Raw genomic sequence first — 27,083 nt, forward strand, 5'->3', positions numbered from 1 at the left:
TTTGTCTTCTAAGTTAATGTACAGGCATGTATCTGTTTAAATGTTTAGCTTAAACTGAGTTGTATTTTTCTTCTTACCGCTGTGCAACATGGTTTTAACCATCATAAAATGTAGTTTAGCCCAACAGATCAGATACATAAGCTACAACAATTTGTTGGCATTTATTATTTGATCAACAGTTTAGAGAACACTAATTCTGACTTTAGAATATTTAGGCATGCCAGATACCTAAAACTATAACGTAACTCCCTAAATTAACTAGAAGGTCTTCCTGTTGGGGGAGGTTTTTAGAGGAACATAGATATGCATTTGTAGAACTGTTGTATATCAGATCTAAAACCACATCAAACAACAAAACATGTCGTCTCTTGCCATACTGAGATCTGCTCCATTTCCACTGACAGATAAATGGCTATGTTGGAAGAACTAGCAGAACACCAGAAGTAAGAATGCACTGGTCAACAATGATGTGTTCAGAAAAGATGGGGGAAAAGAAACTGTAAGTTTTTGGAGCAAAAGAGGGGAAACATTCAACCAAAATATTCAAGCAAACACACACATATACTTGTACATAAGCACCACTAGACACAGACATGCAGACACACGTGCACAAACACACACATGAGAGAGAGAGAGTGCAAGAGAGACTCCTGTCATGCCTCCGGTTCTCTGTACTCTGTCTCCAATCCTGTCATCTGCTTCACAGCATCTCTGACAAACACAACTTCCATATGATAAACAGAAGTACAGTTTTACACACACACGCACGCACGCACGCACGCACGCACGCACGCACGCACGCAAGCACACACACACAAATAATATCTGATGTTCAAGCTTGTGTACTTTGTCCATTTTAAAAGGAAACCATCTAAACTGGGCATATTGTTCTGTAATTCTGCTCTGTTATAAAATGATTTCTGCTCGTTGCAGTGTGGATTAGGAAGGTGACAGATTACAGTCGGCCGCTACACCATCATTAGGAAAACATTGCTTCCGGCTGACACCGAAAGACTTACATCCCTCTCACCAAGCGATCAGCCCCATTAATGCGCATAATACTTCATCCTTACTTCTGACAGCTTCGTGTTGAGTGTAATTTATCCATCACGTAATAAGTTCTTCCTGTTGTTTTCAATTTTAATAAATTTGAATGCAATTTTAACTCTCTAGTTTAATTTTTCCCTAACGTATAAATGTAAATGGCTCCATCTCATAAAACGCTGATGGAAAACGTTGAATGTTCTGAGCTCCAATTCAATGTTGTCTGGAATATACATTAAGCACTGAATAATAAACACAACAACACTCATGGAAGCCGCTGTCTGTCTGCTTTTCCTCTTGACTGGTCGTGAGATTCATGTTACAGTCAGTGTCAAATTTCTTTGTGTGTAACAGACCTGCTCAACTATCCTATGTGAATGGTAATTTACGTTTTCATTAGGCTTTCATTCAGCTTTTCGGGATTTTTTACGAATTTCAAATTTAGATTTAAAATCTGGGAACCCTTCTCGTGACCCCGAAGGGGATAAACTGGTTAAGAAGAGGAGAAGGTGAGATTTAAAAGTAAATAATTGGGTGGAACCTCAAACTGGCAGTAGTCCCAGATGTATAAAAAAAATATAACAATAACATCATTAAGAGCGATTACGTAATTTGTTAATTGGTAACTTAAGTAGATACATAAATACAACCACTATACAGTGTACAATTGATACATTAGTGATCTTATCAAGTACCTCATTGTCAAAATTGGATACATGTTTATAATTAACAGTAAATACATTATTTTTTATGTAATTAAAGGCAGATATGGCTGCTTAAAGCACTTGAAATATATTTCACATAAGCTACAAGAAGATGTCTAATTTGATGAATCCTGAATTCTGATGGGCTGTTACAAGACTCTTAAATATTCTTCTTGTACATTGACTGTTTTGTTGTGTTGCTGAGAGTTTTGAACTAAAACCTTCCGAAAATACATTTGATCATTTGCTCTCATTCAATTTTTCCAGCAGTCAGCATGAAAGTCCTCAAAGCCAAAATGTGTGAAAGTCAATTAAGGAAGTTGTGAGGGAGGAAAAATAAAGAAAAAGGAAGGGGTTGTGAGGGCCTGTTAGACGACCCAGTCCTCTCTGGAAGTGGCCTACTTGTGTGCAGGGGGAATGACTGTTTGCACAAGTCAGTTAACACTAATCTGTCTGATCTTCACCTCAAAGTAACTCACTTCTCCACATGCAAATAAGTATATTCAGTTACCTTCTCCAACCAGAGCGACTATCAAACACCTATTTGATCAGCAGAAGCCTTTCAGCCCCTTTATTATGCATTTTAAAGCGGCCTACACACATCTGACAGGCAGGGGGCTCTTTGTCAAGTTTTTTTATATGTAATTACTCTCACTTTCAGCAGGATGCATGGAGAACAACTGCCCCCACGAGTGATTCTGTGTGTGAGAAAGAGAGAAGGACTTGTTGTTGTTGTTTTTGCAGATTAAGGATGTGTACTGTAGTCTTACATTGCCCTAGATTCTTAACCATATAGATTGATTGCAAACATGAAACCCACCCACACCTCCTCCAACCACGAGTCTCTGAAGAGTGGATTTATGTAGCAGGAAAAAAAAAAACTTGAGGGATGAAAGAGTGCTTTCATTGCATTCTCTGATAAGGCTTTGGTCTGGGAAACTTTTGCTCTCTGTAAAGTTTCTCTTCACAGAGCCTCCATCTTTACCAAGAAAACAAAGTTTCAGTTGTCATGATGGTCGTGATGATTTCTCTCTGGTACAGACGAAAGGCAAAACTCTACAAAAGCGCAACCGATTTAGATTTCCAGCAGCTGTCTAATCAGAGTGCCAAAAAATCAGAATGGGTCTAACATATTAAGAGCATACAGTACACTTTGGAAGGAACCCAGCCACCCCGAAGCACAAGACAAATTCTTTTCTGTATGAGTGTGTTGTCAGTGTGTGTCATGTATGAATTTGACAGGCTAAGCAGCGCTTTCCACAAAGACAGGCCTGAACTGGTAAACAGGTGCTGCTGGAGCAGCTGAGGATGAGGACATGGGGTGTCTCCACAAACCTGATCAAAGAGTCTGCCTCTGCCGCCAGTCAGCCCCCAAACGTGATTTATGTCACTGTGTCACACAACTTTATGACTGCCTGCAAACAGAGAGCTAAAGGTAAACAGCTTTCTCTACTACAGCAGCCCTCAAGGTCAACCTACCACAGCTTTCACACAAGAAAGAACAACGTTCCCCGAAAGCAGCAGAAAAGTCATTTAAAAAACGTGATTATTAAAAAGAACAAAAGTTTGAAAGGCTTAAAAAATCAGTCACTGCACTGAAAACCACTGAGATCACTAGTTTTTCACAAAAGAAGATATGAGAACACTTTAAAATAAACATCTAGATTGAAAGATCTAAGATAATATGCAAACTCACAAAAAACAATGTGTACTCCAGCTGTGTTATGTGAAATGTTGTTGTGCGTTTGACTTTTAGGACCACTGTACTGAACATCACACAGAGAAAAACACAGTGCAGACAGATAGTTGGCTTCTTAAGAAGCATTAAGGTTTTCCTCAGCGATGACGTTTCCTCTCTTTGAACTCATATTCAAGCATAACTGTTCTGCCATTTCAACTTCCTGTTAAACTCAAACTGCTCCGTTCCACAAAGACACTTAAACATCAAACACAGGGTGTGAAATGCTGAAAATCCTGGCTCGTTAGCAAACTGGTCAGATTAAATTAAATCATGTAATGAGGAAGGGTTTGAAGACGCTTTAGCAATGCAGATCACAAGAAGAAGCTCTTTTTTGCCGACTCGTGCAGAATGAGAAACAGGAAGCCAAAGTGTTTTGGTGATGACTGTGCTGGTGGAGTTAAGGCACACGTGAGAGCCTTTCGGCCTTCCTCACGGGAATGTGATGGGATTCCCTGCTTCGCACAATGAGAAACTTTTCATGATCAGAAGCAGGCAAAACATTTTGGCTGGAAGACATTCGTGTTTACTAAGCTGCAATTGGATGGAATGTTTTTAAAGGCGTGAATGCAGTCCTAGGTTACTCGGTGACACTATATGGTTGCGAGCCTCACTGTATTCTTGCTCTAAGCTAAAATCAGCGCAGAAGTGACGACTGTTTGGCTGAAGAAACCCTGGGGGGAGGGGGGTGGGGGGTGGTAACTGTCATTTATATTTACAGCCTTCCTCGACACCTCGGGGGCTGTTATCCAGGTGGCCTCTGTGGAAGCTCTCTGAAGCACACACACCTTTTTTCTCAACTCTGAGTATCAACAGACACTGGCTGACTTTGATACAGCCACATAAAGGTTGTGAGTCATGTGCTCTTTGACTGTTAAAACGGGTTGGGTAGTCGCTGGAACTTGAATGCCCTCTGGGATAAAGCATTACTACACTTTTGAAACTTTATTACACCAGAGAAGACTCTGCACAGGGACTGAACTTTCAAGAATAAAAAAACACTTGAAAAGTAAAGAAAATAAAGGTAGAAAAGGTGTCAATGCTGTTTTAGAAAGCACCAAATCAAACTTGAGCAAAGATTATCTTGTTGAAATACTATTTTCTCCATCAGCACAAGTCACTAATGTGAATACTCTTTGATATTAAAGATTATATTTTCGCAGCACTGACATTTTAAAGAAACCCATAAAGGTATTACGTGTCTTCATTTGCATGCGCTACACCGGCTGCGTCCTGCTGCGTAGTTGATTCCAATGCAGGAGATATAGTATATTCATTAATACGAAATGGGATTGTACGGACTTTGTAAAAACAAGTATGAAAGCTGTCTAAATATAACTGTAATTCATGATGTCACATTACTTGATGGCCCAAACCTGCACTGTGGTAATCTATTAATGCCACCATGTGTGTTGGAGATGCGTGACACACTTTTGCATGATATCACCACTTTTAAACATCCATTAGTTTCACCGCTGCTCTGACAGGATTGTCAGGACAACCGCCGTTGTTCAGATTCAAGACGAGACTTGCGGCCCTCACAACGCGCACCTTAGAAACTGTTGATGGTGTGAGGATCATTTAACGCGTGCAAACAATGTGTTCAGTTTGCTCGTGCTCCAGTGATCCGCCTCTCTCAATATGTAGCTACTTCAAAACCAGACCAGATGTGTCTTTAGAATTGGAAGCGATAAGAGATGACAGATATTCTGCCTTTTCAAAGTGAAGCCCTTCAAATGCTCTAATCCTGTCCTGAATGAGAGCTGGATTATTGTATAACCAGCTTTACTGCCGTACACCAACACCTGCAACACAGTGAGAGAGAGAAAATGTAGATCCACTGAAAGTGCACAGCATGAAGGCTGTGAGGAACATGAAAAAGGAATTATCAACATGCTGCTGACTTCACCATGTTTAGTCAAATGATATCGATTCCAACTTACACTTCACCGGACAAAATGTTTCATATGGGGGAAAAAGGAAATTATACCAGCGTCATATCAAACATTTACAAATCCAGCTGTCAATAAAGAAAAACATGTCACTCACTCAGCGAGTATGTGCTTAGATTACTATAATAATTATAATATTATGAATAATAGAAATAATAATAGATCTGAAGAGAAAATGAAAGAACATTTATAGCATAAAATATTTCTGATATATGTTCAAGTAAAGAGAACAAATTGCTTCATTTTTCAATGCAAACAGTATTTTATGAGTTGATCTGGTGGTAAAGCTTCTCCATACGTTCATGGTTATTATGGTTATTATTATGGTTAAAGCTATTCTAGATGCTGCCATGTTACTATAACCTAAATCTACAATACCGTGAAATGATTTGATTTAGAATTTTTTTTACACAACATTGAAGAGGTTTGCAGATGATTAGCCACGGTGAAAAGTGCTGCAGGTAACAACAACAACAACTTCCCCAGAAGAACAACACAGATAAAATTATTTAAAACTAGATCTTGTTTTTTTATTACTTTTTGTATAATGTATTTTTTAGAAATATATATTTTATATATATTTACAAATGTTCCCTTGTGCTATAAAACAGCAAAAAGAAAAGACAATCCAACCACATGTACAAATGACTTGTTTTTCAATAACGATTGCTTGATTAAATTAGGACAAGAATCAGCCTCACAGTGGGCAGTCTGTAAGGTCTGAAGTGTTTGTCCATAGATGCAGTTCAGACATACAGAATATGACAGTGTCCATTTCCATAAAAAAAGCTGAAAACAAACTGAGCTCTCTGAGCATTGGCCTGCATTGTTCTGTGGGGTCCTTCACATTGTCTCTCAGCTGACACGCTCACAGCACAAGTGTGTATTTAATGTGGACAAGAAAAAACATGTATTGCACATTATTTAAATAACCCTACGGTACATCCGAGTGGTATATTCCCAATCTTTTTGTCCTGGAGAAGAATAAGAATGTCTTCTACGCCACGACCCTGAAAAAGACGCGTAGATCCAGGAATACTGTGTGAGATAGTTCGAGTTGTGGCCTGAGATTGACCTTGATTGCTGCCTGTCCAACGTATGACGCCATTTAATTACAACGTCTTTGATAATTACAAAGTCTGTGATAAGGGCTTTACACGTGTTTTGGGGTTATTCAAAGATAGCCGGGTCATACGCATGTTGGTGGCGGCCGTGTGGGCTCGTACTTGGTGCCGTGGCCTTTGAGTGACGGGGAAGGTTTGATGTAGGGCCTGGTGCTGGTGAACACACTGGCAGCCTTCCTCCTCGTCCTCTTCTTCAGCTTCCTGCTGAACACATTCTGCCATGACTGCAGTGTCTTTGAGGTCCAGATCCACATGCCGCTTGTGATGCCCACCACCAGCAGCATAAACACCTTTACCATGAAGATCTCCACAGCGGGGATGGAGGACTTCAGTACACACTCGTTTGAATCCGACCCGCTGCCGTCCACGCATTTCTGCTCTTCCGCAACGATGTGCCAGTAGTCCATGTTGAGCCTCTCGTAGAAGTAGCAGGCGATGACACAGGTGGCGGGAACAGTGTAAAGCACAGAGAAGACACCAATGCGGACCATCAGCTTCTCCAGTTTATCGGTGTTCTCGCCTTCTGTTTTCATGATCTTTCGGATGTGAAAGAGAGCCACAAATCCGGACAACAGGAACGAAGTGCCGATGATCAAATAACAAGAGAGGGGGATGAGTACAAAGCCCGTCAGAGCTTTGACGTCCATGCTGCCCACATAGCAGATCCCTGTCAGCTCATCCCCTGCCACCTTCCGCATCACCAAGATCATGATGGTTTTCACGGCTGGGATGGCCCACGCCGCCAGGTGGAAGTAGCTGCTGTTGGCTTCTATGGCCTCGTGACCCCACTTCTTCCCTGCAGCCAGGAACCATGTAAGCGTCAGGATAACCCACCAGAGGGAACTAGCCATGCCAAAATAATACAAAATGAGGAACACAATTGTGCAGCCGGTGCTTTCCAGGCCCTCCTGGATAATGTACTGTACCCCATTGTCTCTGTCGCATGCTATGCCCTCGGCCCCCACAAACAGTCGAATGAGGTAACCTACGGAATAAACGCAGTAGGACATAGATAGAAAGATGATTGGTCGCTCTGGGTATTTAAACCGCTGTGGGTCAATAAGAAAAGTGAGCACAGTGAAGGCACTGGAGACGAAGCAGAGGATCGACCAGATGGCTATCCACACGAGAGAGAACTGCTTGTCTCCCTGGCTCCAGTACACGTCCACTCTGGGGTAACATTTTGGAGCGCAGGATTCACTTTTCTCCACAAAGTGGAACTTGGATGGATTTGGGCATGTCTGCTTCCCACCACTGTCCTTCAGCTGCAGGTCCTGCCCACCAAGAGGCCGCTGAGGCCTGAAATCTGGAGGCTGGGTTTGGGACATTTTGGGGGGTTCATCAGAGCCGTTATTCGGCGCCTCCATGCAGAGGTTGTTGGGGACGTTCTTGGTCGGCAGTCGGGAGCAGTCCAGAGATTCGGGCCAGGGGAAGTTAAACTGCTCCAAGATAGGAGAGCATTTAAGCTTGACCTGCTCGCACATAACCCGACATGCTGGAATGGGGTTGGATACTTGCTCTGTGCACATGGGAGCATACAGTGAACACAGGAAAAATTTAAGGCGACTGTGGCATCCAAACTGTATAAGTGTTGCAAACTCTTGCAGCTTTATTGCGGCTTCTTTTTGGTTATCGTGGCCCATAAGATTTGGCATACGCGTCATATTATAGCCAATGTCTTTACACTGGGGGATGTTGATCTGCTGGCATCTCCCCTCCCCGGACCATTCTGGGTCCATTGAGCTAATGGCTGAACCCCCAGTGCTGAACAGGACCAGTAGCACGCAGATGAGTCGCAGTTGAACAATCAAATGCATTCTATCCCCTTTTATTTAGAGAAAATATGTCAAACCGAACGGCACATTCATTAATAAGTCACCAATGCAACCTGCCTGGGATGACGGTGGAGGTAAAACATGCAGTTATGTGGTGCAGGACCACCGGTTCCTCATGTTAAGTCTGGAGTGTTCAATAAAGGCGTAAATCCCACAGTGGTGCCAAAATGTTGTATTTTGTGGAGAAGCGCGCGTCCAGGTCCATGCTGTCAGCGCTTTTCTAAAATGTTTGCTGTGACTCCAACAGCTTCAGCAACAACAGAAGGGTTGCGTGTTCCGATCCGCTCACGGCTTCTTTCCAAACAGCGCAGCCGTCGCGTCCCGACGTTTCGTGTCACTTTTCCCGGAGTGCAGCTGCGCGATCTCCGTCCTGGTGCCAAAAACAACGGAAAGACCAAAATAAAAGTCCCAACAAGGCAACGAAGCAATTAGTCCGACAGCAAAGAGACGAGATAGAGATCCTGTCCCAGAAACGCGGGATTACGCTCCTCCCGGAGGCGGCCGGTGAGACGGGTCTGGTGGCAGCGCTCAGTCTGAGCCGGTTGGAGCTTCCGTCCCGGTCTAACCTGCCAAAAGATCCGCCTTCAAAGACAGCTACTTTGCATAAGAAAGATGACACTGACACGCGGATTATTTTCAAATCGTGCGGAACAGCTTGTTCATTACTGCGCTTTCAAAGGCTCACAGCAAACTTCCTTCTGTGTTTGCCTGCGCTCGGCGCACAAACTTGGACTACGACGCCACACAAACACGTTTTATCAGATTCCCGACCATGTTGCGCAACGAGGCAGCGCAGCAGCGCCCCAGAGATGCGCCACAAAAACATGTCTAATGATAAAACGGAGCACCTCATGTTAAAATGACACCTTCTTTGCGTTGCAGCTGAACTCTCCCAAAGTATGAAGTGCTTACTTTAGACACAGTCGCCTTTAGAACAGCAGGTACGCTATCGGGGAAAGACTTTGGGTATCTTACTGATGTTATTACTTTTATTTAGATTGGAATTTAATGGCCAAAAAACGTCTTTTATAGATTTTTATTCTCATCAATCTCACCTCTACAATATTCACATTTAAGTAAAGCCACCAAATGTCAAATATATGGACAAATTGAAATGGAATGTATGCTCAAGTATAGTGTAAATACTTAACAACATCTAATGCACAGATGCAGCTCAACATGAATAAATCCAAAAATAACAGAAGTGATGGTGTATCTTCTAACAGCTTGGTGATGAATACTTTCATTATAGAATAAAGTTATGAGAGTGTTGTGTATGATTGTCTGAGCACTTCTTTTTTTAAAAAGGAAACTTTTTGGTCTTTTTTTAAGGGTGCTACTGCTTCCACAGTCAGTTATATCAGAGCCAGCAAGCTGACTGATAGATGACTACTGAAGAAAAGATGAAAATTCATGAAGACGCCTGTAAATTGGACCTCACAGCAGTGGGGGAGAGCACAGTTAATAAAGCTCCAACACGTGAATATTTTAGCCTCGTCACAAAACTACTATAATTTATCGCATTAGGCTATTTTCATTCATCTTTTGTCACAATTACCTTAAATTTAACATAGGTATTAATTTTAATGTTCCAAAATGGATTCATTTCTACATTTAGTTTCTTACTGGATCACATCCAGGGTCTCAAACCGCACCTCAAGAAGATCTACAGCTGAGGGTTTTGCATACATGTTGCATTGTTTCTCATTAACTTTTGGGTGACCCTGCAGAAGTCCATAAATAAATAAATAAACCCGACACATGCACGTCCATCACTGACTCATTAGGATTCTTCCTGTTCCCATCTGACTGTGCATCATTTGGATCATGTGACTGTATCCTGTCTCCTGCAGGCGCTGGCCCCCTGTGACCCCAGACAGGATAAGTAGTTCAGAGAATGAATGGATGGATGGCCGTTTATTAGCCCGTTAACGTGAAACAATTCTCGGCTTCATGAGACACAGTCGGTTTTCATTTACGCCCCAAGTGAACCCGAGTCACGCATTGTTGTTACGCTGTTACGTCTTGTGTCTGCTCATGTGTGATGTTCTCCAGACTTCACAAACGTCCCTCTGTAAAAAGTTTGTTGGTGGTGAGATTTACTCTCTGGCCTCGCCCCGCTTTCCATCAAGGGAGAATTACTGATCGCAAATAAACAGCAGTACGTTTTTACAGGACTCACTAAAGTGCATTAAAAGTATTACAGCAATGTGTCCAAGCGAGATGAGAAGCCCGGCACCGGCGTGGCTAAAGGGTTTAGGCACAGAATATCTCGGTGGTGGCATTTTAGCTGTTAGCGCTCAGCACACAGAGCTGCAGCTGCTTAAGTCCTGAAGTATGAAGACAATAATGAACGCACTTCGCTTAAGTGCAGCGCATGGGCGTCTCAGATATCTACAGCTATTAATAATTGAGATGGAAATTAGTTCACTTTTGACTTAAAGGGAATACTGAAATGTTCCTCTTCATACCGACCGTCCACTCGAACGGTGGCACGCGGTAGCACTTTGTGACAAGAAGCCCAGATGGAGAAGCAGGAGTGTCCATTTTCTAAATTCTGACCTCTCACAAAAGACAAGGACAACAGCTGACACATCTGCGCCATCCCTCCCTCCACTAGACCTTTATTGTGCAGTTGATGTATCGGAGAAGAGAAGGAAATGACAGCTTTAATATGAAGCACAATCGTGTCATTTCCGAACGCTCTCAGAGCCACTCTCCGTTTTGCTCCTGAGGAAACGTCTTCGGATATTTTAAAGGAAATATCTGCCCCTATTATCACTGCCTTTAATGTAAGGCATCTAACAAGATAATACTGTTGCATAGTCTAAGAGGGAAGCACAGTCGACTGGTTTGTTGTAATTGCTCGCCTTTGTTCTTTTCACCGCTCTTGCCTCACTCTCTTTCATGGCTGTTTTGCTGCTTGTGATGATATGTCTTTGAAAATGAGACCAAAAACTGGGGGAGGCATCAGGCCCTTTCACTTTTCAGCATCTGTAGCCTCTGCCGTTTCTTCTCCCTTTCATGTTTTTCCTCCCTCTCCTTTGCCACACCCTGTTTTAGACATGTAGCCCACTGCAGCTCGTGTCTGCACACACGTGCAGCATGCACGCGTGCGCGCGCACACACACAAAGACACACACACTCGCGCATGAAGAAACTTTATCTCATCTTTGCAACTGTGCAAGAAAGAAAAGCAGCACAGCTCCATCTCTGAGAAATCAGCAACTGTGAGATAATTCTGTAACTAATAAAGTGAGTGGGGTGGGGTTGGGGGGTGAGGGGGGGGGGGGGGGGGGGGGGGGGGGGGGGTGTAGCCCTTTGATGGCTCAAGCTGAAAAGATATTTTATTATTTTTTTTCCTTTTTTTGTGTGTGTGGGATTTGCGATGTGCGATTCTATGGAGCAGGCTCGCTCCCCTGCTGCTAGGCTCTGGCTGGAAGCTGGCCCCCCTCTGGCTAATGTTATGGAGAATCGCAGGAATTTTATGGCTGTCTTTTCCTTTAGCCCCCTTCTTTCTTTTGTTCCCCTTTGAAGAATGACTTTAGACATTTTATTTACATATTTAACCACGGATGAAAGAGATGAAGGGTGAGGAACCAAAGCTCTGCAGGCTCTTCAGGGAATTCTGATCAGAAAAAAATAAATTGAAGCTAATGCATTTCTGTTTGCACAGTTTTTAAAATATATTGTGTCAAACACGCCACTGTGATGGTGACTCGTCAACAGTCAGTCAGTCTGGTTGCTGAATGGGAAATCTGATCTCCTGGAACACACTCAAAATCAGCGAGACTATTCAATTCATTGCTCTTAATTGCTGCACTGAGATAACTGGCATGCTGTCCCAACATGTGAGGTATGCTATGGGGAAAAACTGGGGGATGTTTTAGACATGTTTGGCATTGTTGCTGGCGTTGAAAGGGCATGTTGATTAAATGTACGGGTGGGGTAGGGCTATAATCTTCTTAACCAAGGCCCTCCTCTTCTCTTTCAGAAAGCACAATGAGAAGAAACAACACACTCAGTTGGAGGTGAGACTATTTGTCCACATGCCCCGCACATTGTCCGAAGATCCTGTTCCCCCTCTTGATTGCACACACTAGCCATTTAGATCAGGATGATCCTATTTATCAACATAATCTGTCATTTTCATTCTCAACACCACTCTGTAAAATGTGAAGAGTTTGTATATAAGTGTACCTAAAAGACAGGAGTAAAAATATAAAAGCTGCTCTTTGATTACACGCATTATTTGTCATTTCGCTTTCTTTGGTAATGGCTTCAAGCTTTAACGTCAAGCCAATTATTTAGCTCTGATATTCATGCCCCTCCACATTTTTTCATCGTAAAATCACTCTGAAAGTGGCTGAAAGAGGACTGCAGCAACCCAGCAGTGTTAAAATTCAAACCTAATCTTATTTAATGATAGAATATAATAGAAAAAAGATGTAGCCTAATGTAAAATAACGATTCCCAAGAATCCCAACCCAGCTCTGCCCTTTATCAGAGACTGGAGCATTACTTCCTTTGTTGTGACCCAAATTAATTTGTAAAAAAAAAACAGCATCAAGGCACAATGATTAGATTGGATCAGATAAGGTTTGCATCCCAAATGTTTAAATGTCCCCTATCTGTGGACGAATCAACTGATAGATCCCAGGGGTTGACTTTAAACCAAGTTCTGGCATACTGTATTTGGGTGCCTATGCATACAAGTGGGCTGGGGGATGGAAGAATACTAGCTAGATCAACACTCGATCATTGTGTGAATAGAAATATGTCATATGACACAGGGTGATTTACCACTTTATTCTGTCATCATTAATTTTAGGGTGGTTGGATCCAATGGCTTTGAGCCAAACTAAAACGCTAAGAGAAAGACTGAGATGTTGAAGTATTACTGTTTGATTGACTGAAATGACTGATTGACTGCTTTAAAATACCTATACAATGCAGCAACACATTTTCAGTACCTTTAAACCACATACAGATATTGAGAACCCTTTACCTCATTTCACCTGTTTTGTGGTTGACAAGAGGAAGAAAATGAGCCTTTGTAAACTTTCCTGCGTTTAATGTCTAGGTGAGTGTAATTAATAGCATCTGAAATCTAAAATGCAGCAGCATCTGGGATGAGGTGTCTTGGGCAGAAATCTTACATCATACTCTTTCATGTACGCTCATGTAAGAGCATGGAGAAGGACAGCGATGGACGAGGAGGAGGAGGAGAAGGGATGTTACTGGAGTTCAGCAGCATCAGCCGATCCTTGCCTTTACAGTCAGCTGTTTTTGGGGTTTATTTTGTGAGGATGTGTAACTGTTGGACCGTATGGGGGGGGGTTTTGGGGGGTTTCACTTATCTGCACGCCCTCTCTAGTTTTTTTGTGTTGCAGCAGAGATATGCAAATGTTGATGACTCAATTTTTGCTTTTATTCAAATTAATTAGTGGCAGTTTTCGTGTTGTTCGCTTCTTTATGAATGAGGGATCGTGTTCCCTGGTACGTGTTCTAGTTACTCTCATTAAACGGAACTTAAGAAGACCCCCTGTGTAATTGCAGGTGTGTTTTTGGATCTTTCTTGGACCTACACACAACCAAGAACTGTTACAGATGCATGCAGAAAAAGCCCACACATGAGACATGAAGTTGATTCAGAGATGGCTTATAGATGAAGAAAGACTTGGGGAGAAGACAAAAAGTCAAAGGGGGGGGGGGGGGGGGGGGGGGTAAACATTTTAGTTCCTGTATCTAATGCTAGTGAAGGACACTGATGGCAATATTATTAACTGAGGTCCTCGTGGGGCCACTTGAGTGTGAATTGCTAATCAGGCCAGCCTTCTTCTGGTCTAATCCCTCTTTGAGTGGCCAGCCTAGAACAGCGCGTCTGGGGAGACTCCCCACTGCTTCTGGCTCCGGAGGCTCCATTCAAGTGCACAGCCATCCTGTCCGATTCCCACAGTCCCCTCACACTGTGCATTTCAGCTGGACACACAGAGAGAGAGGGGAAGAGAGGGAGAGAGAGAGCAAGAGAGAGGGAGTGAGAGAGAGAGAGTGAGATCCCCATCTAACCAAATTAGATTAGACCCTCTCTTTCTCCCCCTGCAAGGCGCTAGTCTTTTCTCTGCCTGGTCATTTATCCTACCCTTTTGTCTCTTCTTCATGAAAGAGAAACACATTCCCAAACAACCCTGCTCCTAAGAATGCACGTATTTTGAAAAGCAAAGGGATGAGGCAGCCATGTTCAGCAGACCTGAGGTGATGCTGTAATATCTGTCTTTGGTGTGTCAGAACTAATGATCTGCTGGGAGAGATCCGCGGCGTGCTGGTGTGGTTGTCAGTGTGGTGAGAACAGATCCAGCTGTGCATCTCGTCAACCGGATACCTAACAACAACAGAGCTGCTCCCGAGGTTCTCTTTATTGTGGCAGCTTGCTAACACTATTCCACATTTGCTTTGTGTAGACATAAATCCTCCCTGACTAGAATGGAGAAAATGTGGAGTGGAGTTTCGGTTGTACACTAGTGCGGGCGGCAAGGTTCTATCTTCAGCCATGTTGGCTCTAACTGTGTTATTGTATTTATCCAGAAAGTGAACTCAGAAGACACAACCTTTTCTACCTTAACCTTGGTGGTACATCAGTCAAGGTGCTCTGGAGAAGAAAATCATCACATTCGAAGACAGGGAGGATAGATAAATTCCTCAAGTAGTCGTGGACACAGGCACATATAGGCAAATTATAGGCCTGTGTTGAAAGGGTCTTTTGTAAGAAAACCCCAGTGAAAGCTTATTTCTCCTGGTTAAATGAGCAGCCGAGCTCTCCCAAAAGCAGCAAATTGAGATCAAAGAAAAATTAAAGCTGACGCGTTCAAAGCGAGATAAAAATGTGTGAGCCTGCAGCAATATTTTCTCCATTGATTTCCTCCTTTTTTGCACTCCCTGGGACTGTGCTGTGCTCAGCTACAGCATTGGAGACGCTGAGGCTGTGGGGGGAGAGAGAGGAAATGACACAATCGATGCAGACAGAAAAACACCGTCACAATAACGATCGGGAAGAAACAGATTTCACAGCCTGGAAGAGATCTAAGTGATTCGGTCACTTTTCATCGTTGCCCTAATCTGTTTTTCACTTTGCACTCTGTGAACTTTTGGGCTATTTTGACAGTAGCATATAAAATGAGCTTTGTCTTGAGTTATCTGCTTAATTCTCTGAAAAGAAGAGGCCAAATTATTAAAGGTCCGGCCATGTTTAAGGAAACGTGGATGCAGCTGAACACCGATGGCCACCTTCACTCCAGCACAGCACAGATGACGTTACGTTCTAAGCAGAAAGCTGCACATTGGAAGTGTTGAGATGAGGCTCCCTTGAATGTGAAGTTACAGCTGCGACACGAGAGCAAACAGAAACGTCTTTGTTTTGTCATGCTCAAATCTCAGTAATTATGTGTAATTACCATTGCTGCAGGTTTTCACGAAGGTGTAAAGAGGTGAGAAAAGGTCTGGTTGAAGAATTCAGTGCTGTTTGAAGTGCGTGACAGATTGACAAGGTTCACGCTGAAACCTGAGCAGGTACGAACACATCCGACCCCAAAGACCAGGAGTGCTTGTCCCATTCTGATGTCTCTTTCTGCTCAGGAACAGTGAAAAAAAACACGACAGTTTCTGAAGAACTGTGAGTCAGCGCCGCAGTTCGAAAGCAGACGAAAAGGTGAACTCTTTGCGCTCCTCCCGAACACAAGCAAGAGTGCATTTGCACAGCGTTCATGCTCGCTCCAGCTTTCCGTCGTGAGATGTAACGCCTGGGTGAGCTTAAAGCAACGCAAATCAAGCCAAGGAAAGTGTCTTTTAATGCGTTTCAGATATTGTTTCATAGCTGTGAGCAGTCTTACCTCATCTTTGACGGTTCCTCTTCACACACAGGGATCACTGTATCTGCAGGAATTCCTGAGGCTCAAATATCAAAATAGCGCTAAACAGCTCGTCAGTCCCCATCAAAAGACAGACGCCATTGTGTGATTGATGTCATTGGTAGTTTAAAAGAAGAAAAAATATACTCTGCAATGGTGCAGCTGCTTGATTTGGGCTTATGCTGTCCCCCTGAATCAGTCACAGTCATAACCAATTAAAATTCATGAACAAAGATGTGTCAGTGAATGAGAAAATGATTAAAAATGTTATATATTAAGCCTGCACGCTCCAAACAGACACATGACCGGAATGAGACACGAACCATAAAAAAACCAAACAGTACCTTGTGAATAGCTGGAACGCAGAGGAAAGAATGCAAATAAAGTAGAAAAGCTGAAAGAATCACGGTAAAGCATCTTCTGTGTTCTTTTATTAGTCCTCTCTTGTCTTCAGGGAGCTCGACTTAAATTCTACTGTTGCGCGTTTGCTCTAATGTTTTTAGGCTTTTTTTTGTTTTGGCGTTGAAAATTGCTGCAAATTTGGTTGGATAATTCAAGATGGGATTCAAAAACTATACTGGAGAACAAAATGAGGCCTTAAAGAATAAAATTGGTGAGTTTTGGTTGGTCTGAGGGCGGCGGTAAAACTATGTTTTCACAAACTTCAGCCCTCGTCAAAGAGACGGTAACCCAGTTATCGACTGTGCCTGTGGGCTTTTTTTTTCCTCGCCTCACACTGAGCAAGTGCAATAGCTGTTTGACTCCTACGTGTTTGGTGTTCAAGAAATGTCCCAGACATTGATGTCAAACTTCCTGCCAAGTGATTCCACATCAGGGCCTCCTGTGTCATCGAACTGGGAGCTGTGAGGTATCCAGCATTGTTGGAAAACACAACGACTCTGACAGTCGGTGCTCTGGTTTGGAACTGTTTGAAATGCTTATGCGTCCTGCCTGGTACACTCCTGTTGAAGCCCTACAACCCTCCACACGTGTCGTTTTGGAAAAGTGTTGTTTTTCTTATTAATCACCACCCAAAACACTTAATCTCCAGCAAACACGCTTCTTTTTTTCCTCAGTTAAGACAGTTGCTGCCTCCTGTCGCTCCAATGATGTTGCCGTAGATGGTTTAGTGAAGCGTCAATGCTTAAAAATATCGGTGCAAAGATAAAAGAATCCTTTTTTTACAGTACAAAATATCTTTTCATTTCAGATCATTCTGATCAAACTTCTGACATCACTTTTCCGATTTTAATGACATCAAGTGGCAGAAAAAAACATTTTACTTGATTACTGTGACATGGTAGGTAACTGTGGCTAAATTCAAAGACTAGAGAGGGGAAATCCTAAAGAATAAGGATAAGAGATGACTACACTGATTACTATTGTGTTTTTTGTAATTTTTTCAAAAATGTGACATAGTGAATGTCTCAATCTCCTGATCAAACATTCTACTTTACTATGTTTGTAGGGTCTTAGGAAAAACAACATCCTCTTTCCTGTTTTGTGTAAATAATCCATTCCTCTGAAGGAGCCTCCATTGAAAGAATGAGCTGTCTTTGCTGTTGAGCGCTGTTGACAGTTGTCTAAGGTTCAAAGTGTGTCATGTGTTAGCAGTGTAAACAGGTTGACGTTGAATACACGGCACACTGCGGTTCAAAGAGGTCACCAGGAGTGAAAGACAACTCCAGCTCAGCTCCCCATGTTTCCTGTAGGACCCGGCTGGTGCTCCATCACATCTCTCCTATTTCAGATTGTCCTTTAGGCTTTAAGGCTTGGCTCACACTGCCAACTTGCCCTGTGTTGTGCAGATGTTCCTCACACGCTGGTGGCCATGACGGCTTCACTGGTGTCTGCTCATCTGGAGAAATAAATCTCGCACACTCGCGCACAGTCCCATTGATTTTAATATATATACCATGTACCTGTCTGCAGTCAACAACATGCATATCCAAAGTGGACTTTGTGGGGTAACAGTGTTTGGACACAGAACACAGGGAGAAATAAAAATACACCCAGCCCCAAAAGCCCAGCTCAGCTTTGTTGCTTGGTCATCAAAAGAATGACCTGATTGTCAAGACTTGAGCAATTGCTTTAAGCTGCTTTACTCGTTGAAAGAAACACACTGCAATGACATCTCTAATTATCGATTTTAGGAGACGACTTCTTCTACAAAACTTAAGCACTTGCTTAAATTAGCTACTCAATATAAACAGGAAGTGTCCATTCTATTTAACCTGCCTTCACGCGTTACAACATGTGGGGAATTACAGGGATTTGAGTCACACTATTAAAATGAGTAATCTAGTTCTCATCACATACTGAGTAATACACTTCTGTTGGTGGGGCAAACAGTTATTGGCATCCTGTTTATTTGAAGAGAGTCTACTGGTTTGTTCCCATTTTCCTCATGGGAGGAAGTTATGTCTCTGGTGCAGATGCTGTTTGTCAGAAGTCAGGATGGTGAAACTTTGAGCTGGTGTGCAACAGAGGAGTTTCATCCAAATTGGATTACAACAATGGCTTGTGCAAGCATTTATTTCATTTCATGAGGAACAATGCATCGTTGGTGGCATTTTTCCCACAAACACACAAAAGGCAACACTGTGTTTCTAGAGCCATATGCTGTTCACATTTTGTGATATTTTTGTTTAATCTTGATTGACGTATGTTCAGAGAACGATGAGCCACTGCAGGGCATTAAAATAATGTAACCATTGTAAAGAACTCATAATGTGGATGGAATCATCTTGAACAGTCGTCCTTTAGTTTTTTTTATCTTCTGCATCTCAGGCCTCTTCTATGCTTTCAAACAAAATGATGATTTTACAGACGATTCTCATAATTTTTATCATATGAGAGTGAAAAACAGCCGCAGACTTGATGGTTTAGTAGAATAGTGGGGTCGTGTAACCCCTCAAACACATTGTAATAGGTTCGATTGGTTATCATTCCTGTTGTTTGGTCTCAGATGTTTGTAGAGAAGTGCAGCCCTAGAGAAGAGCCTACTGAAGTTCTAGAACAATAACAGTGACTCTGTTTCCAAGGAAGAAAACAGGGGGTATGTGTCCTGGCGAATATATCGCCCATAAACTTAGCAATGGCTCCTGGTGCGGAATATTTCGCAATAATGTAGTCACAATTTCTATATTCTTATTTAGTTATTCTAGTTGTAATACAACCAAAATGACTCTGTCAACAGCATCGTGGGTTTCTGCAGGTTCTGTCAACATCAAATCCAGATTCCAGAAACCTCTACCAAACCTCTAAACCAATTTCTAAAAGTTGCAGCCTTCCTGTGCAACAAGACAAACTCACAGGAAAGCTTTTACTTCTGGAACCCCAAATAAAGAGTTTTATCTGAAACAATTTGGGAGCACCCAATGACCTTATCATCAATTATGGATCCTCCATCAGTGACCCTGAGCCAGGTGTTGTCAGTAACAGTCAATTCTCTCTCCTCCCAGTGATATAATTGATATTTCCAGACCATACTGAAATTAAATAATACCAAGCCCACAAAAAGTGTAACCATGCCAAATCCAAATGTTTTATTTGTATTCAGAACAAGAAATTGATGATGAGAAATTGGAATACAAATATTTAAAAATGTATCTTTAGAACATCCAGACCGACCTGAATCTGATTAAATGAGATTAAAGTCATAAACATAAAGCTCATAAAGCTCCTTTTTTTTCTACATCTGAGCTGGTTGTTGTCGTGAAATGATCCATTTATATGTCTCCCTGCATGATGTGGCTGTGGTTGCTTTTTCTCGCTTGTGACTAGAAACCAGCCGACTGAAATCAGCTAACGGCCGTTAGTAGCCTAATCAAGAAACAGCCTGTTTTGCTTCGTAGCAGAAGAGGAAGTTCTATCATCAGCGGTACTCTTTTCGGTCTCGATGGTCTCCCTGGTTTTTGAAGCACAGCTTTCTCATCATGACTCTTTTTAAAGGTGGTTCTTTAAATTGGATTAATATCCCATATTTTGAAAGCTACTGTAAGAGACAGATGAAGCTGAATGACCTCTGAGAGTTCCTAAGACCCTGCAAATGGACTTTGGGAGCTCTAATTTCCTCACATAGAACCATTTTCTTTGTATTGATCCCACATGAGTTGAGACACATTTGATTTTATTTATTGTAGTTCTAAATGATTGGTTCAAAAACTGACTTCAGGAAAAGAGCAGTTGGGCAGATATTCAAGAGCAGCAACACAGAAGGAATTCTTCCCCCATCAAACCTTTTTTAAAGACCCGCCAAGAATGCTTCAACCAAGAATCAAACAAAGATTTAAAGGCAGGTAAAGGTAGTAACTGTTTACAAAAGAGAACCTCCAATATCGTGGGGGGAATGTGGTTTCCTGATCCTGTCAATCCCGGGAACCCCACACACTGTCCGCAGGACATGACTATCGCTTCCACTCCCCTCTTAGTCAGTTGTTGGGGCGAGAGGGCCACCCTTGTCTTGCTGTCTTTCTGCAAAAGTTAAGAGATATGAATGAGCCAATCCTGTGTGTGCCCTGGCAAGACAGAGCAGGTGAAGAGGGGTGGAAGGTGGTTTTCAGGTAAGATGGCTTCAGAACAAATATAGTCTTACACCAGTAAACAGTGACAGAAAAGGGAAAAGGAAAGACACATGGAGGCAGGGGGAGGGGGGGTAGAACTGCTCTGTAATAACAACATGGTCTTAAAAAGCAAATACCAAGCCCTAGCAACCTCAGCCGAGACACAGAGAAAAGGGAGGGGGGCAGAGAGGAGGGGCTACAAAAAATAGGCAAAGGGGAGTTAAGAAGCACCACAGAGAGCGACCCCGCAGTGACCTCGGCTATCCAACAATCGTCCCCTGCCAGCTGGAGCCAGGGTTAGGGGCGAGAGCGAGGGGCCGGGCAGGTTCCTCTCCGATTTATGACTGACTATAAGGCCTCTGAAAGAAACCCAATCACCCAGGATTCCTGCGCAGCATGACTCTGGCAGGAGAGAATAGATATCCCAGGAGTGTGGGATGAGGGCTTGGGCAGTAGAGCCAACAGCTTATACACAGAGGGCCACTTTACCACAGTGAGGACCACTGGGCATTGGCTCTATTATCTGCTGTTGAGAATGATATCATTGCACTAGACCGACTCTACCCGCGGTGTCTCCATTCAACGGCTGGCCAACATCGTCCTCTGAACTCCTCTCCCACATATTTCACAACTTAGATTTTACTTGCACCAGGCTAATTGCACTCTCTGTCTAATTAGCAGAACATTTAATGGTTATTACATTTTCAACATGCTATCAGAAGAGAGTGGAAAAAGGAAAGGCAGGCTGAGAGTAGGGCATGAAAAGAAAGGGAAGGCAGCTGTCTTTTAAAGCAGGGTAAGCCGCGCTTGGAGCTACCCCGCTGATCCATTAGCATATCTGAATGATCCTGTTCCTGCACAGCCACCACCACGCTGCAAGGTGGCACATCTGAAGAACGCACCCTTTGAATACGCTCGGAAGCTGGAGAAACTCTTATTTTTCATCCCGTTTGAAAATCCGGAGACAAGTTGATGCTCGAGAAGCCAACAAAAATAAAAAAAAAATAGAAAGGGGGGGAAGGGAAAGAAAAAAGTTTGAGATTTCGAAGAGGACAGAATTTTACAAGCTTTTTGAAGTTGAGATGCTCAATAATTCACTTGATGTTACAAGCAGCAGTGAGGCAGTGTGGGGGAATACAACAGATTTCTCCTCTTTTTTTCTTTTATCAATAAAAGTGTGCCACAAGCCTGAATACACACAGTGCAAATGTAACATCTTGTCTAAAAAAACACCCTCACACTCAAGCAACTGCGAATGAAAATCATTTTCAATCATAACTCTTCGAAAATTAACTTGTGGATCTATTTTTAACAATGATAATGCCACCTCAATATGCATCGAGTTCATTATCTTATGCATAGGTTTAATCAAATCACAAACCTCAAACCATTTGATTCAAGAATCAAACAAAGATTTAAAGACAGGTAAAGCTGGATGCACCCCATCTGGGAGACACACCCAACATCCTCTACACAGCAAACAAATAGGGAGTTTTGCGTAGACGTCTATTTTCTAACATAATCTTATTTGTAAAATGTCTCTGTGCATAGCTCTCTCTCTCTCTTTTTCCCTCCCTCTTTTTGATTAGCCTTGAAGTTGGTCTCCCCTCGGTCACAAAGCGCACTTCTATTGACTGGTTCCAGCGAGGGTATTGATGGTTCCATAATTTGGGCACAGAAACACAAAAAGGCTGACCCCCGCTGCGCTCAGCACGACAGCCCAGTCAGCAGGGATGCTTGCATTTATTAGCCTGGGAGAGGAGCTCCTGCAGAATTAAAGCACATTTACCCACCCATTGATCTCTGTCATGAAAACAATACTCGCCTCCCTCTCTGGCAGCAAGCTAGGCGCTGCATGCTCTGAGGTAATTCAGCAGCCACAGAAAATATAATGGCGCGCACCCTCAGGCTCCTAGCAAACTATTTGAAAAGTGAGAGAAATAGGATAAAACAAAAACTCTGAGCCACAGTGGATCATCAATCCACCTGTCCAACTGTAATGTGCCACGAATGTGAATTGCGCGTGTAATGGTTGTGCATGTGTGTTCAGGTAAACCGCTGTTATTTCTGACCGTGTTGTGACATGTTCAACACCGCTTTCTGTCCCTCCAGAGGATCCTGCTCTGCTGTTTGTGCTGAAAAGCTGCCTGTGGATGGGAGCGAGTCCACGGGCTCAAGCTGCCGATCCTGGACTCTATGTCTGGCTACTCGGATGAGAGATGCGGGGAATTCTTGCATTGCTTCAGTCTCTCTAAGAAACTTATCTGCCGGCTGCTGGACAGATTGAAATGGAGAGATACAGGCAATGAAATGAGAGAAGTACGTTCCTAAGCACCCTCCTCTTTCTGGAAATCTGCACGTAATAGCCTTTATCACTTCCAAAAAAATACCAGAGAGCCGGTCACAAGGTGGAGCATGCTTGCCTCTATCTTTTTTATCTTTCCGTATCTATCTGATCAGGTGTGCATGTTCATCATTGTTTCCCCAATGGTTGACTGCTTTGAACTGGATAAAGATGAGTTTAAGAAGGGGGGAAGAATTTTGTCTCTTTTAATCTTTGGTTTAAGATGACGTTCTTTTATCTTCTTCTCTGGGTTGGTTGTTCTTACAGGAACATAAAGTTGCCATCAACTTGAATCAGGCCTTTACATGTGGAGGCTAATCTCTGTTCCTCTTCATCTGTAATAAATCCAAAAATGGCTTAGCGAAGCGGTGAGATTAAACAGATACAGGAATGGAAGGAGAAGTACCTGAAGGGAGAGAAAAAGAGTGATTGATTTCAAACCTTCAAAACATTGCTTCGTGATGTTTCAAATTATTTTGAGCTGTAATTTGTGTTTGTGTAGCAAAAAACCCAAAGCTCACGTTCCAATGCGTGTTAGCAATGGCTCGATATTCTCCCACATATTCTGTCCACAGTAGAAGACACAGAAAGTGCGCCTTTTGACTTTTCCCAGGCGCCGGACATGCACAAGCTAATGTAAACAGGAAAATGGTGTTGTTTTATCTGGATATAGGTCACATGTCGAGCTCTCGGTGAACCAGCAAAAACTGCATCAAAGAACATTAACATGGCAACCGCCATAACGTTGTGGTGTATAACCACCATCTGTAATGTTGCTGCTCTCGCTTAGAAAAGCTCACTTATTAAAGTTTCTTGTGGAAAAAGGGACAAAAGAGATTGCAACTACACATCAATTTTTTTGACCAGCAATTCTGATCCTGGTACAGAGGAAACTGTGGAACTTAACCTACATTATCATCAGAGGATGAGTTGCCTGGCAGACCTTCTGCAACACACAAGAAAGAGTCTCGAGGAAGCTGTAAGTTGGCGGAGGACTTCATAGAAACTGTTCTCCCTTTGAATCGGTTGTGTGTTTATGTGCGTGTGTGTACACAGGCCTGACTGTTGACCCAAGGAACCAGCAGAGCTTTGATGCTGCCCTGAACAGCTAGTGTCCCATAAGCAGGGAGGGGGAAGTCTGTCTGGAGCGGCTGGTCAACTCTTTACACACAGGTCGAAGTGTTGACACGTGACACAAGAAGACAGAGAATGTCACACTTCACACACAGTTGAAAGGAGCGTATCTCATTATGGCACCTCGAGCCGCTTTTGTCAGCTGGGGTTTGATGTGCAGAGAGGAAGGGCTGGGGGAGACGGCGTGGCCTGTATGGCCTGCCGTCACCATGTTTGAAGTGACTGTTGGGACAAGGGCTTTCATATTTACAGAAAGAGATGAAAACTCCAGCCATGACAGTGATTGGCACTCTGTTTGGCCAGTGTGATAAATGGCTTGAGCTCATCACCATTTGCACACACCCCGTTCATCAACCCTGCTGCATCCCCGGGGCTTTTAAAAACACTGCTTTGCAGGCACTTTTTTGAATCCTCAAGCATGAAACTTCCTTTAATCTATTCTTACTCAAAAAGCCATTCAAACATCTTACATAAATTATGCTCTTAGCATTAGAATCAAAGGCAATCATCTCTCCTCGTGCTGTCAGTGAACCTTTGAGAGACACATACATTCAGCCTTGTGTTGTAGCATATTGTACCCCCAAAAGGGACTTTGAAACATGGCTGGTGCTCAACATAAGACAAATGTAATGGCTCATAACCCCAACATGTATAAGGAAAACCTCTGCTGTGAAACAAACTACATCGGCTCCACCCAAATGTTTGCACTGTGGCTGCTAATAACCCATTGTGGGTTGGTTCAGAGCTCTTTTTCATGGATGAAGCTTCACTGGTTCCAAGCCAAGATCCAAACCCATCTTCTACTGGTTGTGCAATTTGGAGCAGGAATATTGACAAAAGCAACCAGTCACACCGGTAGAACCAGAGCAAATAATGATGACAAAAAAGACACGTGAATCACAGAAATCGTTCAAAGATCTTTTCAAGAGAACTTTCAGTTTTTGTACTTCACAGGCTCCAGGTCCAAATGCCAAATCTTCTGAGAAAACACAGCAAGCTTGAATGTCTCTCCCTGGATTTCATTTGATTGTTCAAATAACAAGAAGTGCATAATGAGTCAGTTTGTGTTGTAAATATTCCTCCCTTCCTGTCTGTCTTTATAGATGAAGTCATTTCATGTGGCCTGTTTCTAGTGTGTAACAGGAAGGGTATCTCCCCACAACAGCAAATACGCTTTGAATTATCATCTTTTGTCCTTCCTCTGCTTTACAAATGGCAGAAAGAAGACTTTGTTGTAAAGACGAACACGCATCCAACTGCCACAGAAGGTCGTGGACAGGATCCTACTTTGTAATAAACACAAGGCTCTTTCATAAGCGTTAGAAATAAAATAAAGGTTGTGTGTCAGAGATAAGTAGATGGTGGATGTAAATAGACTCTGGTCATATCTTTCTTCAAATAGTGGGAAAGGAAAAGTCAGGAAACACACAAAAGGGACCAAAGGGAGTGGAAACAAAGCGAGAGCTGCAAGATAATGGCAAGGTCAAGTGTTCCCTCAAAGGCCCATTTCAGTCACAGAATGATAAGGCCCAGCTGCTGACAAGTGTGTGTGTGTGCGTGCGTGCGTGCGTGCGTGTGTGTGTGTGTGTGTGTGGTGTGTGTGTGTGTGTGATCATTTCTGCGTCTTTCAGCTCTCTAGCACCTCCTGTTGGAAACAATGGCATATAAAAGTAAATTCAGTTGCCCAACAGCCTCTTTTCCACCTCCAATCAATCTTTTTCAGCATTTTGTGCTCATATTTGTCACATTTACGTAGTTTTTAAAAAGAAAAAAAATAATTGTGGGGTCCTGAACTTCCCAGGGAATTTTCAGATCTTTATTACATTTTTCACATGTTCAGCTGCAAATACAGGAAATACTGTAAAGAGAGAAAAGTCCTTTGAGGTTTACAATAGTGCATTATAAAAAAAAAAAACATAGAATGATAAGGGACCATATCATATTGTCCTGTGAATAAATATGACCATGAAATATCAAAAATCATTGAGTAAATATTATTATTCTTTCAGTTTGTTTAAAGAGATATTTTCTACTGACTTGGATATAAATCAGAGATGTAAATGTCGAGGACAGTCAGGATTCAAGGTAAAAATAACACATCACCACAAAGATCTTGTTTCCTGAGGCAGCAGCAAACAGGCCACATCTGTGTAAATAGGGAAGGTCTATTTACATTAGCTTTAAAAGATGAAGTAGAGTTGATAAATGTGGTGCTACTCTTGCTGAATCACATTTTTAGAAGGTTGCTGTAATGGATGGATGGATGGATGGATGGATGGATGGATGGATGAAAGGGTGGATCGATGAATGGTGGATGGATGGATGGATGGATGGATGGATGATGAAAGGGTGGATGGATGGATGAAAGGGTGGGTGGATGGATGGATGAAAGGGTGGATGAATGATGGATGGATGGATGGATGGATGGATGGATGGATGGATGGATGGATGGATGGATGGATGGATGGATGGATGGATGGATGGATGAAAGGGTGGATGGATGGATGAAAGGGTGGGTGGATGAAAGGGTGGATGGATGAATGGTGGATGGATGAATGGTGGATGGATGGATGGATGGATGGATGGATGGATGGATGGATGGATGGATGGATGATGGATGGATGGATGATGAATGGTGGATGGATGGATGAAGGGGTGGAGGGATGGATGAAGGGATTGATGGATGAATGAGGTGCTGTATGGATTTACAGATGGATGGATGGATGGATGGATGGATGG

The 27,083-nt window shown here is 42.7% G+C and overlaps 1 protein-coding gene across 1 annotated transcript; it reads right to left on the reverse strand.

Annotated features, from left to right (window-relative positions):
- Positions 1 to 5,383: 5,383 nt before the first annotated feature.
- Positions 5,384 to 9,187, reverse strand: fzd10 (frizzled class receptor 10). Its single transcript, XM_057033793.1, has one exon. The coding sequence runs from the start codon at positions 8,377 to 8,379 to the stop codon at positions 6,628 to 6,630; it is 1,752 nt and encodes a 583-aa protein (XP_056889773.1). The 5' UTR covers positions 8,380 to 9,187; the 3' UTR covers positions 5,384 to 6,627.
- Between the last annotated feature and the right edge of the window lie 17,896 nt (positions 9,188 to 27,083).

Source organism: Takifugu flavidus, chromosome 5, assembly GCF_003711565.1.
Source record: "Takifugu flavidus isolate HTHZ2018 chromosome 5, ASM371156v2, whole genome shotgun sequence".
NCBI classification, from domain to species: domain Eukaryota; kingdom Metazoa; phylum Chordata; class Actinopteri; order Tetraodontiformes; family Tetraodontidae; genus Takifugu; species Takifugu flavidus.